The sequence below is a fragment of the Anolis carolinensis genome, chromosome 2 (assembly GCF_035594765.1).
Source record: "Anolis carolinensis isolate JA03-04 chromosome 2, rAnoCar3.1.pri, whole genome shotgun sequence".
In the NCBI taxonomy this organism is placed as follows: Eukaryota; Metazoa; Chordata; class Lepidosauria; order Squamata; family Dactyloidae; genus Anolis; species Anolis carolinensis.
The window spans coordinates 149,972,803-149,986,725 of record NC_085842.1 but is presented as its reverse complement, the minus strand read 5'-3'; the positions used below and the strand labels follow the sequence as shown (position 1 = coordinate 149,986,725).

At 43.0% G+C, this 13,923-nt stretch overlaps 1 protein-coding gene and 1 pseudogene across 2 annotated transcripts in view; one reads left to right on the top strand and one right to left on the bottom strand.

Moving 5' to 3' along the window:
• Positions 1-1,106: 1,106 nt before the first annotated feature.
• Positions 1,107-4,776, bottom strand: LOC103277816 (uncharacterized; annotated as a pseudogene).
• slc38a10 (solute carrier family 38 member 10) overlaps positions 4,713-13,923 on the top strand; it is a 114,200-nt gene continuing 104,989 nt past the window's right edge. The window contains exon 1 of one of the 2 annotated variants that reach the window (XM_003217105.4): positions 4,713-5,096. In XM_003217105.4, coding sequence (XP_003217153.2) covers positions 4,992-5,096 — 105 coding nt within the window. In that variant the 5' untranslated portion in view covers positions 4,713-4,991. Of the gene's footprint in view, positions 5,097-13,253; positions 13,833-13,923 lie in introns of those variants that run through there. The other variant, XM_008104135.3, reaches the window with a different exon arrangement.

Sequence of the window (13,923 nt, the reverse complement as noted above, 5' to 3'; positions counted from 1 at the left end):
CAAATCCCTGTGAGCTGCCTCTTCCTTATATTCCACTTTTTCTCTTTCAAAAGGAGACTCAGACTGGCTTACAGTAAAACCAATACAATACAATTTAAAATCTAAAATATTCAAACATTAAAATAGAATTAAATATTAACAGTATTAAAATAAACAGTGAAAAACCTTGCGTTTCCTATGCCCTGTGTACATAATTAATAGGCTGCTAGTAGTAGTTGAAGACCCTTGGTGATCTACAACAAATTGCTGAGTGATCTACCACTGGATCCTGATCAACCTTCCACCTACCATATTCTACTTGAAAGATGCAACTCCTATTCCCTACTCCCATTTCCTTTAATTTTGTTTTGTCTTCTGTAACTGAACTGGACTAGAGTGCTGCTGAAGGCAGGAAGCTAGGATGTGTTTGCCTCTGTGCCATAGGCAGACTACAGCCTTCCTCATTTTCCAATCTGGCTCTTTACCATAACCATGTCTTATCTATGTCATTTGGGTTGCTGACCTGAAGGCTACCAGGTTCAAATCCAACCCAGGGAGAGCGCGGATGAGCTCCCTTTATCAGCTCCAACTCCATGTGGGGACAGGAGAGAAGCCTCCCACAAGGATGGTAAAAACATCAAAACATCTGAGCGTCCCATGGGCAACGTCCTTGCAGACGGCCAATTCTCCCACGCCAGAAGTGCCTTGCAGTTTCTCAAATCGCTCCTGACACAAAAAAAATCTATGCCATGTCATAAATCTGACTCCTATATTCTGTCACGTGACTCACATCTACCTGTTGTCCTCTTGCTTCAGGGAATGGAGCAACCCAATGCTTGACTGGTCCTGAACATCCAGGGAATGATAGCCCAGACTCTCTGAGAAGGGAGAGCTAGTGTGGTGAGTGGACAGAGTGTCAACTGTGCTTACTAGAAGGAGGGCAAGGTATTCCTCAGACTCAAAGATCCTCTGCTTTTTAACAATGCAGAGTCTCTTGGCATCTTAAAAATATTATGACATAATCTTTCTTGAGCTAGAGTAAGTTCTGTCAGACACACAGAAGTAGGTGAAGTGATAACTATGTTAGCCTGTTCTGTACATGAATCTAATATCATCTTTGAGTAGGATCTGTGGAGACTTATAACTTAGAACAGGCCTGCAGGCCAGATGCAACCTACAAAGGCCTTCCCTGCTTCCCAGGGCAAGGCTGGGCTTCTCCTCTGCCACTTGGGCCTTAGCATGCCCAGCTGACCTGTTATGTTCTGTATAAGATCTGCCTCATACACTCCACTCTTGTGGCGAACATTTACTCCAACCAGCCAGGACTGCAAGGGCAACGGGCAACCAGAGGACTTTTTCTTCAGCTGTACTTAGTCTGTGTAATGACTGGCTGGAAGAGATTCAACACTTTCTGAATTTAAAACAGCAATGAAGACATGTCTCTTCTGGCAGGCCTATGCAGGAGATTTTTAAATGTTAAATTATGGATTTTAAATTGCATACCCTTCTTCCTCTTCCTCTTCTTTTTCCTTCTTCTTCATTTGTCCCGCTTGATGGCAAGGTCCGCTTTACTTGTTTGTTGGAGCCATTTTACCTAGTCGTGGACCTGATCATGGTGTATGCCAGCAGTCTTCAGATCGTTGTGCAACGTGTCCAGCCAGCGTTGCTTTTGTCTTCTTTCGGTCTCTTGCTAGGAATTTCTAAGTCAAGAGCAATCTTGGAGAGTCTAACCATACTATCTGAGGCATGATTCTTGTAGTTTGTCAGCAATTGAAGTAATGCCAAATCATTGCCGGATGTCATGGCGGATGTGGTCAAGGCGTATGACGGCAGGTGTAAATCATAGCATCCTCATCTCCGATTGTTGAGGGCCAACCTTCAGCTCCATATATTATATATAATAATATAATAAAATTTTATTTATATACCGCCCTATGACAGTTTGATAGATGTTTGATTTCGGGTAATCAGGCATCTTCTTGACGCAGAGTACACCATTTTATCCAAGTCGCATTAATCCGTGAGTTGACTTCATCAAAAAGGTTGACATCTGAAGTTATCATCGATCCGAGATACTTGAAGTTGTTGACTTTTGGGAGATCCACCCTGTCTGCTTGGATGGTACCAGTCTCCTCCTTGTTGGTCGTCAGGTATTCTGTCTTTTTGACATTGAGGCGAAAATCGAATTGCGCCAAGCAGTCACACCATGCTTGCATTTGACATTCAAATTCTTCCTTGTCCTCAGCAAGCATTACGTTGTCAGCATACAGCAAAGTTCAAGGTGCAGGTTTCTGCAGATCTCTAGTAACTGCATCCATTACAACAATGAAAAGGAGAGAGGGCTGAGCCTCGACGCACACTGGTGGTGATGGGGAACTCCGATGATGTGCCAGCAGCGGACTGCACCCTGCTTTTTGGATTGCTGCACAAAATCAGGACCCAATCGACCAGTTCTTCAGAAACAGCATGTTGTCGTAATGCGTACCAAATAACTTCATGAGGGATGCGATCAAATACTTTCTCCAAATAGAAGAATGTGAAATGAAGTGGCTTTCATTTCTCACAGTGTTTCTCGACAAGTCTAACTGTGGATTGCATCAATGGCACCTCAAATGGAGATGAAACTGCATTGGTTGGTAGTGAGATGGACAATTTTGCAAATTCTGTGGTCAATTGATGTTATATGTTCTTTTAACTAATAGTTCATGTTGCATATGTTGAGGTTCCCTGCTTCAAACGACAGAGAGGGACAAGAAATAGCAGCAATAGTAACAATGAATTTTAAATTGTGTACTGATTAATATGCACTGATATTATATGTTCTTTTAGCTAAAGGTTCATGTTGTAATTTAGTATGGTGCCGTTTCCTGCTTTAATCCAGAGGAAGAGGTAGGGAAGAAATATTCTTCTTCTTCTCCATCATCATCATCATGATGTTGCTGTGAGTTTTCCAGGCTGTATGGCCATGTTCCAGAAGCATTCTCTCCTGATGTTTCTTCCTGCATCTATGGCAGGCATCCTCAGAGGTTGTGAGGTCTGTTGGAAACTAGGCAAGTGGGGTTTATATATCTGTTGAATGTTCAGGGTCGAAGAAAGAACTCTTTTCTTTTTGAGGCAGGTGTGAATGATGCAATTAGCCAGTTTGATTATTTATTATTTATTTACGACACGTCTACCCCACCTTTCTCAACCCTAAAGGGGACTCAAGGCAGCTTTACACATAGGCAACTATTTGATGCCTTTAAAAACAATGTACAATAAAATAAACATTTAAAATGGAAGTATAAAATACAATTAAAACAACTAAAACAGTATCTTCACAATTAATCACGTGATCCACAAACGTAGTCCGGGCCAATCCAACAGTCATTGCACATCATTCCATATTTATTTATTAGCATTAAACAACCTGGCAGCTTCAAAGAATGGCTGTTTCCTGCCTGGGGGAATCCTTTGTTGAAAGGCGTTAGCTGGACCTGATTGTTTCCTGTATGGAATTCCCCTGTTTTCTGAGTGTTGTTCTTTATTTACTGTGCTGATTTCAGAGTTAATACTGGTAGCCAGATTTTGGCCATGAAAGCCTCCGACAACACATCATCATCATCATCCAACTCTCACACCTCAATAAATATGCCCAATACCCCAAGGCTTTAATGTCACTTTATAATGCAGCTGAAGAATGGGGTTCATATCCACCAGAGCTTAGGTGGAAATAAAAATACCAAGTAACTTTAAAAGTGCTGCCACGTGTATTGCATTTCATTCGTTACACCTCCTTCTCTTTTATGCTGCCAAGAGCCAAACAGGGCTACTTCTTTGCAAGTTGCCTCCTAACGTTTGTAAACACTTCCTGGGGGGTGGGGGCATCTGCACTGCAGAATGTAACCGTTTGACATCGCTTTAACTGTCCTGAAAGGAATAATGAGAGCTGCAGTTTGGTGAGGCACCAACAACTTTGTAAAAGTACAACTCCCAGTATTATTCCATAGTGTTGAACCATTGCAGTTAAACTGGTGTCATATGTGAGTTTTCCGGGCTGTATGACCATGTTCCAGAAGCATTATCTCCTGGTGTTTCACCCGCATCTATGGCAGGCATCCTCAGAGGTTGAGGGATCTGTTGGAAACTAGGCAAGTGGGGTTTATATATCTGTGGAATGTGCGGGGTGGGAGAAAGAACTCTTGTCTGTTTGAGGCAGGTGTGAATGTTGCAATTGGCCACTTTGATTAACATTGAATAGTCTTTCAGCTTCAATGTTCACCCTGAACATTCCACAGATACATAACACCCCCCCCCCCCTTGTCTAGTTTCTAATATCCCTCACAACCTCTGAGGATGCCTGCTATAGATGCAGGCGAAACGTCAGGAGAGAATGCTTCTAGAACATGGCCATAAGCCCGGAAAACTCACAGCAACCCAGTGATTCCGGCCATGAAAGCCTTCGGCAACACATCATATCACACACCTCCTTCAGCCGGGTTCCGCTTCCAATGCAGCGACGTGGGAGCCGCGCATTGGCCTGCCTGCCACCTCTAGAGGCACGCCGAGGGCGCCGGCAGGAGTAACCCTGTGACCCATTTCAGGGAGACCACGAAACGATGACGTGGCAGCGAAGGGCCAATCAGGAGACTGAACCTCTTCCCTCCCTCCCTCCGCCCCTTGGGAGCGGGGCAAGCAAAGCACAGCCAGCTACGGTGGTGACGTCACGGCGCGGCCATACTCCGGCGGCGTCGCTGGGCAGTTTCCGTGGCAACCGTTGGCCGCTCTAGGCTGCGCGGCCTCTCGCTGGTGTAGCATCTCCCGGAAGCGCCAACAGAGCAAGCGAACGAGGAACTGGGCGCGGAGCGGTTCGGTCTGTGAGGGGACCTTAGTTGGAGGGGACGCCCGCTCAGCCCCATAAGCATAGCGCCTGTCCACCTGCCTGCCCCCTTTCCACCGGCAGCCGTGAATTTCCCCAGCAGCTCCTCCTGCGCCTTCTTCTTCGCCTCACCGGTCCCTCGCCTCCCTAGACCATGGCGTCTGCCCAGTCCTCGGGTTCGAACTGGGGCCTCATCATGAACATCGTGAACAGCATCGTGGGCGTCAGCGTGCTTACCATGCCCTTCTGCTTCCGGCAGGTGAGCCCCCCTCTCCGCCCCGGGCTTCGTGGCGCGCTTGGGGGAAGGGGCCCGCCAGCTCTCCCTGGGGCCTGCCGGGGCTGCGGAAAGGTCCCGCTTGGGAATGAATAGCTGCCTCCGGCGAATCTGCTGGAAGGAAAACTTCCTGTAGGACTTGTCACAGAAGGGCGAGCTACAGGTGTTCTGCAAATTACACCCATTCCCATTGGTCGAGGAGCTTTCGTTCCCTTCTTAAAGGGGAAGTGGCCTTTCTGGTTTTTTTCCTCTCTGGAGAGCGCAATAGTTCTTTGATGCTAAGGACAGGCCAAGTCCCAGTCATGTTGCTGCCTGAGCCAATGAAAAATATTCTTATTCATTTCACGCGTGTTTTCTCCGAAAAGAGACACAACATGTCATCTGCATACCTATACATACATACATATAGTTGGTCCTTTACACTCACAGATCCTGCATCTATGGATTCAATCATCCACAATTTGAAAACAATTAAATATTTCTTTAGCAATTTTTTCTGTGTCAGGAGCAACTTGAGAACATACTGCAAGTCGCTTCTGGTGTGAGAGAATTGGCCGTCTGCAAGGATGTTGGTCAAGGGACGCCCAGATGTCTTACCATCCTGTGGAAGGCTCTCTCATGTCCCGCATGGAAAGCTAGAGCTTTCAGACAGGAGCTCACCCCGCTCACCAGATTTGAATCGCTGATCTGGGCTCATTTCTTTAGCACTGAGGATGAGGAAGTATCTATTTGCTGCCTGAGAAGGTGACAAGCTGGTTTAGGTGGACTGGGGCAGGCCATGTGTCAAATGGCTCCTTGAGCAGCTTGCTGCTGCATTCCAGCATCATTCCCAGCATTCTCGCTGGTAGGGATGTTGGGCTGCATGCCTTGCCCTCTTAGTGCCAGTAATCCTGTTCATGTGCTTGATTGGTCTGCTTGTATACCATCTGACTGGGGGCTTGCAATAATTATCCCCATTTATAAAAAAAGACAATAGATTAGATACTGCCTACTACAGACCAATTAGGCTTCTAAGCATCATCAGCAAATTGTATGCTAGACATCTAGATAAACTAGCAAGCTGGTTGGAGGAAGAAAACTTCTTAGAAGAGGAACAAGAGGGTTTTAGGATCGGATGCCCAACTGTTGATCAGGGCCTAATATTGCAACATTTAGTAGAAAAATATTCCTCTCCCTCCCAGGGAGCACTTTACACAGCCTTTATAGATTTTAAATCTGCATTTGACTCAGTCTCAAGAAACAGACTTTGAAGCAAACTTGAGACCACCAACATAGACAGATGCCTCTTAGTGTTTACATGTTCACTTTCTTATTTATTAGTTTATTTATAGTGGTGATGATTGTTTTCAAACTTTATCTAAAAATTAGACAATGGTCATATTATCTTTTTGCTGCATTATATTTGCAGTGGAAGCCACAGATTAACACCACTTTTAAAGAAAACCAGTTCCATGAAATTTTGGGACAGAGTTCTGCTATGTAATTATTACATTGATAGTTATGGGAATGTTCAGCTATTTTAATATAGTGTGTATACCCCTTTTAAAGGCTGAAAAAGTCCTCCTCGGCTTATACCCAAGAGAGGGTCCAGGCGGAAGGGCGTGGGGCTGAAAAAAGCCCTTGTTTAAGCCCCCACCAGGACCCTCACCTCTCTGCACACCAACCCAGCACTCATGGCAGTTCAATTGCTGTCAAACTGAGTTAACTGGCAGTGTAGATGTATCTGGAGAAGGCAGCAAAGGCTGGGGGGGGGGGTGGTGGTCCGGGGAAGGAGCACCAGTCTTTCCCATAGGAAACAAAAGGCCACCGAAAGGGAAGGGATTGCCGACTTTGTCTCACCCCTCTTTTGTGCCTCTCACGTTGCTATGGATGTTTTGTGCGCAGGCGGGAAGAGAAGTAGATAGTCGCGTGTGCGTGCAGTAAATTTGAGACTAATGTATTTTACAATCTGAGCCATGGGCTGCTAGTAAATGGTGAATTTCCAGGAATGAAAGGAACAATTATAGCCAATGAGCACAAATTTGCTACTAGTACTTGACACATCAGGGGTGCTATGCCAGTCTCCCCCATCAGCCTAGAACAGTGGTTCCCAACTTTTTTTGACCAGGGACCACTTTGATTTTGTTGTTATTGTTAGTGGGGACCACAAGGTTCAAGAATAATAAACTGTGTTAATTTAAAAATAAACTTTAATCAAAAATTTTAACATATTCGTTAAACTTAATAGTAACATGAATTAAGAGTAAAAAGAACTTTTTAAATAGAAAATTAAATTCAGTTTGCATCCGCTTCCCATTCCAATCTTTTCCCATTACCAGTCCTTCTTTCCCACCCCGTTCCCACACCAGTCTTTCCCACTTTTCCTTATTCATATACACACAGCATTTCCCCCAAAATGTATAGTTAAAACAAACAATGGTGATTTTTGGAAGGATACGTAAGCACATTTACAATGAAAAAGGTTAGAATAATGATTTGGAATACTCTACTTTCTATCCTCACCATTCTGAAATAGGGGTGAGGGGCTTCTCAGTGATTACTCTGGAACACCCTAGAAAGGTAGGGCTGTGTGTCTTCTTTGCTATCTTTTTGTAGACAAGTGAAGATCCTTTGTTTCATCAGGATTTGGGGGGCTGATTGCACAGGTAAAAGACCTTTAATGTACTGTGCTTCCTGTATTTGTTGTTCTTCCTTCTAATGTTCTGTATTTTTTTTTATTTCAGTTATATTTTAAACTTTTGCATAATGTAAAAAAAAAGCTGTATCTGTTTTATCTCCTGTAAACCCGGAGTCCCAGGAGATGCGTTTGGACAGGTAAATCGGGCGAGAATAAGCAACACATGAGCACAGTATATTTATTTATTTACAACACTTGTACCGTGCTCTTCCCACCTGAAGGGGACTCAGAGCGGCCTTGCAAAGGCAACAATTCGATGCCACATATATACATATCGATAAATAAACAACATCTTAAAATCCAAAACAATTAAAACATCAACATTAAAACATCAATTAAAATCACGCAGTCCAAATCATAATACATTCGTCATTGTATTAGTTTCGTAGTCATTTACCTCACTGCTTAGAGTTACTGGCTAAAAGCTTGGTCCCATATTCATGTTTTTTATTTTTTTACTGAAGGTCAGGAGGGTGGGGGCTGATCTGATTTTGCTGGGTAGGGAGTTCCATAGACAAGTGCCACCACTGAGAACGCCCTGTCGCTCATCGCCACCAGCTTCACCTGAGAAGAAGATGTACTGAGAGCAGGACCTCCCCTGATGATCTTAGCCGTCGAGGTGGATCATGGAGGGGGATGCATTTGGACAAGTAAGCTGGGCCAGAACCGTTTAGGGCTTTATAGGCTAAAGCCAGCACTTTGACTTGTACTTGGTAGCAGATTGGCAGCCAGTGGAGCTGAGCGTAACAGGAGGGTTCCCTGTACCCCACTCTGGTTAGCAATCTGGCTGTCATCCGTTGGAACATTGGAAGCTTCCAAACAGTCTTCAAAGGCAACCCCACGCAAAGCACATCGCAGTAGTCTATTCAGGATGTAACAAAAGCATGGGCTACTGTGGTCAAGTCAGACCTTCCAAGGTATGGGTGCAAATGGCAATGGCTGCCAGTTGCACCTGTACTTTGGAAAATAGTCGCTTGCCGTCTAATGACATTTGGTAAAACATTCTTTGAACCTGATAACTTCATGTACTATAACTAGCTCTCTGCGTTATCATGATTAGACTAACTAGATCTATTGTTTAGAAGAAGAAAGAATAAAAAACCCCAGAATAGTCTGTAACTATGACATCCAATTCCAGCATCTTCAAAGCTTTATGTTCTCATCACAATCTTTCTTTGAGGTTGTTAAGAGAGCTTTTGGACTGGGAGTGCTCCATTCTGTTGCTTAATGGCATGTTCTCTATTTTAAACAGGTTTGAGGGTTGTCAAGGCACAACTGGTGTTCACTTTTCAAATGTTAACATTTGTATAATCATAATCTACATTTCTGCTTACAAGCATAAAGTACTCAAATGTGTCCATTTCTCTTTCATTAATCAGCAACAGTCTGATGGAATGTTATGATTAGGTTTGACTTGCAGTTTTGCTTCCTTTTCCTAGATCAGAGCTCTGGCCAGTCTCTAGTCAGCCTGGCCAATGATAAGGTATGTTGGGAATAGTAGTTCATCAATTTTTGAAGGGCAGATGGTTTCTTACCCTTTCTTTAAAATTTGGACATACTGCTCATAGCTTTCTGTGTTACTTGGATTTCAGCGATTGTCAACCAACCTGTTTTTTGATTATCATCCACCAAGACCTTGAAACATATTTGTATGTGGCACTAGCCCTAGGTAATTTCGCCTTATAGGCAAACCTAGTGCCCCCCCCCTGAAATTGCCCCCCCCCAAGGCTCCGCACATACCTGTGGCGGCGGCAGCTGCGGGAACCATTGGCTCACTGCTTGCCAAACGCGGAAAGCCTCAATTGAGGCCTTCCGCGTTCCGCGAGCAGGGAGCCAATGGTTCCTGCCGCCGCCGCGGGGGCGCCTTAATGGCACCCCCAGGGAAATGTGCCACAAGAGGGCGCTTACATTGCCTGCTATCATTGGGGCGGCGCTGGCACTAGCAATTGGTTTTCAAATTCGTTTGACCATGGATAGTGGCTGCTTTGCTTAATTTTATCTGTTTATTATTTGTCGTGTTCTCATTATACTTGAAGAGTAGGTGACCCGCTGCAGAAGTTGAAATGTTGCTTTGGTGTTAAATATTTAAACTAACTTTGTAACTATGGTTGGCTAGAAACTTTTTTTGTTTTGTTAAACCTAACTGTGAATCAAATTGAATAATAAACCAAGTCTTAGCAACATTGGTTAAGTGCTTTGCAGCCTATCTGATTTGGGGAACTGCCAATTATTTTTTTCTCAGTGTGTCGAGGGCTGGTGCCACCTTTTTGCCTACTGGCTATAATTGTTTTTTCTTTCTTTCTTGGAAACTCACCAGGAACTGGCACTGGTTCAGAGACCACCATTTTAAGTAACACTAGTCTACACTAATTTACTGTTGCTTTATGAATGAGTGATCTCTGCAAAAAAGTCAATTTGCTTAGAAATATTTTGATCTGGAACTAAACATATATAATAACGAATGGTTCTCAGAGTAATGGAAGGCTAGCAATTTGATTCTGTGCATTGTTCCCTGGAAGTAAGTTCCACTTTGTTTAATGGACTCCAGACCAATTAAGTAGGCATAAGGGTGTAATAGTGAAAGGCTAAGGATGCTGAGTATTATTTCTACACTTCTGAATGAATTGTTAACCTGATGCTGCTTTTTAAAAATAGACAGTACTTTTTTTGTATTAGAATGTTCCAGCGAACCAAGATATTTAGCTGTTGGTTGGTTGCATCTTTTCCCCAACAGATGGCATTAGCATGTAGCAAAGCAAAACACTTTGAGTTGTTTAAAGAAGCCTGTTAACAGATGGCACCATGATGTAGTTATATCCTTCCCATGTAGATAGATCTGCATAAAGATATTTGACTAGTGGAATATTTGATGAGTGAAATAATAAACATGGATCTTTGATCAGGCAGTACCAACAGATTCATCTATTGGAAGGTTTGCCAGTTTTGGGTATAACCCTGAGCTGATCTAGGAATAAGGTTTCTGCATTCTACTTGTTTATCATTCCTACTGTCTGCTGTTTGTGTGAATACGGGAAATGTTAGGCAATGGTCAAAGGCAAGTCTTGGCCGGGCTGTGTGTGTGTGTGATTCTTTGCTGTGTATATCCTTTCCTTTTCACATTCATTGGTTTTATGCATTCCCTGCTGTGGAGAGGAAGATTAGATCTTTTGGGAGGATAATAGCTTTACTGTTTCAGGAGGCCAGTAGAGCCTCAGTCTGACGTAAGTGTCTTAGAGCATTTTGTAGCTTTAAAAATCTTCCACTTTCCTGGGTATTTTCTTTTAAAATACAGATACGTCTTATCACAAGTAGGTTCAATTGTGTTTAGCACAGGGCTTGTAAAAGTTCCTTTTTTGGACTACAACTCCTAGGATCCCTCAGCCATTCTGGTTGCTGGCCATATTGCTGGAGATTCTGTAAGTTATAGTAATGCCTCAACATTCTGATTACAAAACAGATCAAACAGGATTGTATAGAAGGCAAGAAATATTATCTCTTCCCCCCATTATATGAATAATGCTTAAAATTTTATATAATGTGATTTTATTTTGCAATGGTATCTGTTTTATATGAATTATTGTTTTGTAGATTGTTTTATATGAATTGTTGTTTTTACATTGTTTTTAGGCATTGAATTTTTGCCTATTTATTGTAAGCCGCTTTGAGTCCCCTCGGGGAGAAAGGCGGGGTAAAAGTGATGTAAATAAATAAATAAATAAATAAATAGCATTATGATCTATGCATATCACCTCAAAAGTAAGCAGGGTCGTTTTTTTTCTAGCGGAGCAATGAATTGAAGTTGCAGAAAAAGAGACTCCACTTAAACACAAACATTTCCTGACAATTAAAGCTGTTCGACAGTGGAATACATTGCCTGGGAATATGGTGGATCTCTTTCTATGGAGGTTTTTAAACAGAGGTTAGATGGCCATCAGCTTGGAGTGCTTTGATTGTGTATTCCTGTGTAGTAGATTGCGGCTGAATTGAATGGTCTTGTGGTCTCTTCCAAGTCTATGATTGTAAGATTTAAAGCTAACACTTCTTCCATATCAATTTCTACTCTTCTGTTTTAAGTTAATAAACATGATAGATCTCAGCAATCTAGAAGGGGAAAATGCAAACATAAGCCAGCATGAATGTACAAGCAATCCCTAAGTTATGAACAAGATAGGTTCTGTAGGTTTGTTCTTAAGTTGAATTTGTATGTAAGTTGGAACAGGTACATTTTTAAAATGTAACTCTAGCCAATATATGCACACGCACAACACACAGACTTTAGATAGCATAGAGAAGGGTTAAAAATCGGCTTGTTGTGGAAACAAGAATTGGTGATAAAGCTCCAGTGAAAGCACCTTTATCCCACGATAACTCTTCCAGAAGTTAATGCCCCTTCCTAGAAGTAGATTTCTCTCACTTCCTGTAATTTCACCTCCATTTTTAACTATGAGTCATTTGTAAGTTGGATGTTTGTAACTTGGGGACGGGCTGTATTCTTTTGTACAAATGTGTTGTCATTGTGCAAATTATCAAGGATTGTTGTAGGGAGGCAGGGTAAAAGAGAGTTTACACGTTAGTGCAGGCACGGCAAACTCCAGGTGTTTTGGACTTCAAGTCCCACAATTCCTAACACCTGGAGGGCCAAAGCTTGCCCATGCCTGTGTTGGAGATTAGGACAGTAAAGCTGTCTTTGACTGAGAATTGTACATAATCATGTCAGAGTTCCACATGTCCTATTTTCGATCATTCTGAAAGTTGCCATTCCCTTCCTTCTTAGGCGGGGACCCAGGCCTCTGCAGGACTCATTGTATCATCACCATAGTCCACTCCCAACAGCCATTCTAAGGCAGCTAGAGAGTGGAAGGGGTTTGGAAAGCATCTGGCTGCAGCCATACAACAGGCATAAAGAGAAGTCCTCCCCCCCTCCCCCGCTTTCTATCAGTAGTGACATTTCAGCTTATGGGGCATGCTGTTGCTGCAGAATTGTGAGTCTAGGGAGTATGCTGTGGCTGTTGAGGAGGGGAAAAGGGGAGTATGAATGGCTACAATTACAAAAAATACATATGCAAGTGAAACGTGGAAACTGTCATCAATAGGATGTCAGCATAGTTCTTCCCAATGTGGGTGTGAGGTGCCCCTCATAGTATTGCTGCTGCAAGCAGCATTTTGTGACACTTGCCTCAAAATTTGTCACATAGAAAAATGTCCCCATTGTTTACAAATGGATAAGTGGCAAAACAAACACCAGCTATTGGTCACGGGACACTTAGAAGCATAACTGATTTTTTTCAGTACTGGACTTAATAAGAGGTAGACTGCTGGTTGCAATTAAGTGTTTGTGGTTGTATAAATGCTTACCACCAGTGATATGTGGTTATCCACATGAACATCTGGTCACAGACGATTTGCCAGTGCACAGCAATGTTTGTTAACATATGCTGCTAATAGATGCAGTGGTACTTGGTTGCCTGAACCAATTGATGGGCGACATCACAGGTGGAGGAGACTAACTGCTTTACAACTTCTGCCCAGCATAATTGTATGTCCTCTTCGTGTCAGCTGGTCCAGAGAAACAGAAGCATGTCTATCCAGTCTTACTCTTTTGTACCAAATCCTGGAAATAGCTGTAATGTGCTTCTTTGTATTCAAAGGTGTCCTATGGCAGTTCTTTTTGAGGAACCTTTAGAGGGCTCTGGAGATTGTGTTGATTGTTTTCATACCCACAGCTGTCAATTGATGTTAATAAAGCTTCCCTTGAGGAAATGCCCCTTTTATAGCTCTTTGGACTTAAAGGCTCCTCAGAATAGGTCATTGGTTTGTTATGCACACAGCTGCCAGAAACTCCAAAGCTGCAACTCTTTTGACTCGATGAGAACAAATACCAGCTGTGATTAAAATTTAGCACCACTTGTTCCTGCCCAGAATCATGCATTGTTTTCAGAAATGTTCAGCCATTCATGTCCTCTTCTCCCTCTTTCCCCCAAACACTTTCCGTTTCCTCTACAAAGACATCCAGAGAACGAGCCAGCACAATGCTTTTGAGACAGGTAGCTAACATGATAATTTGTGTGCTGTAAGGGGGTAGAACAGCCAGTAACACTTTTGCAGAGGAGTTCAAACCCCTGCACCAACAGCATA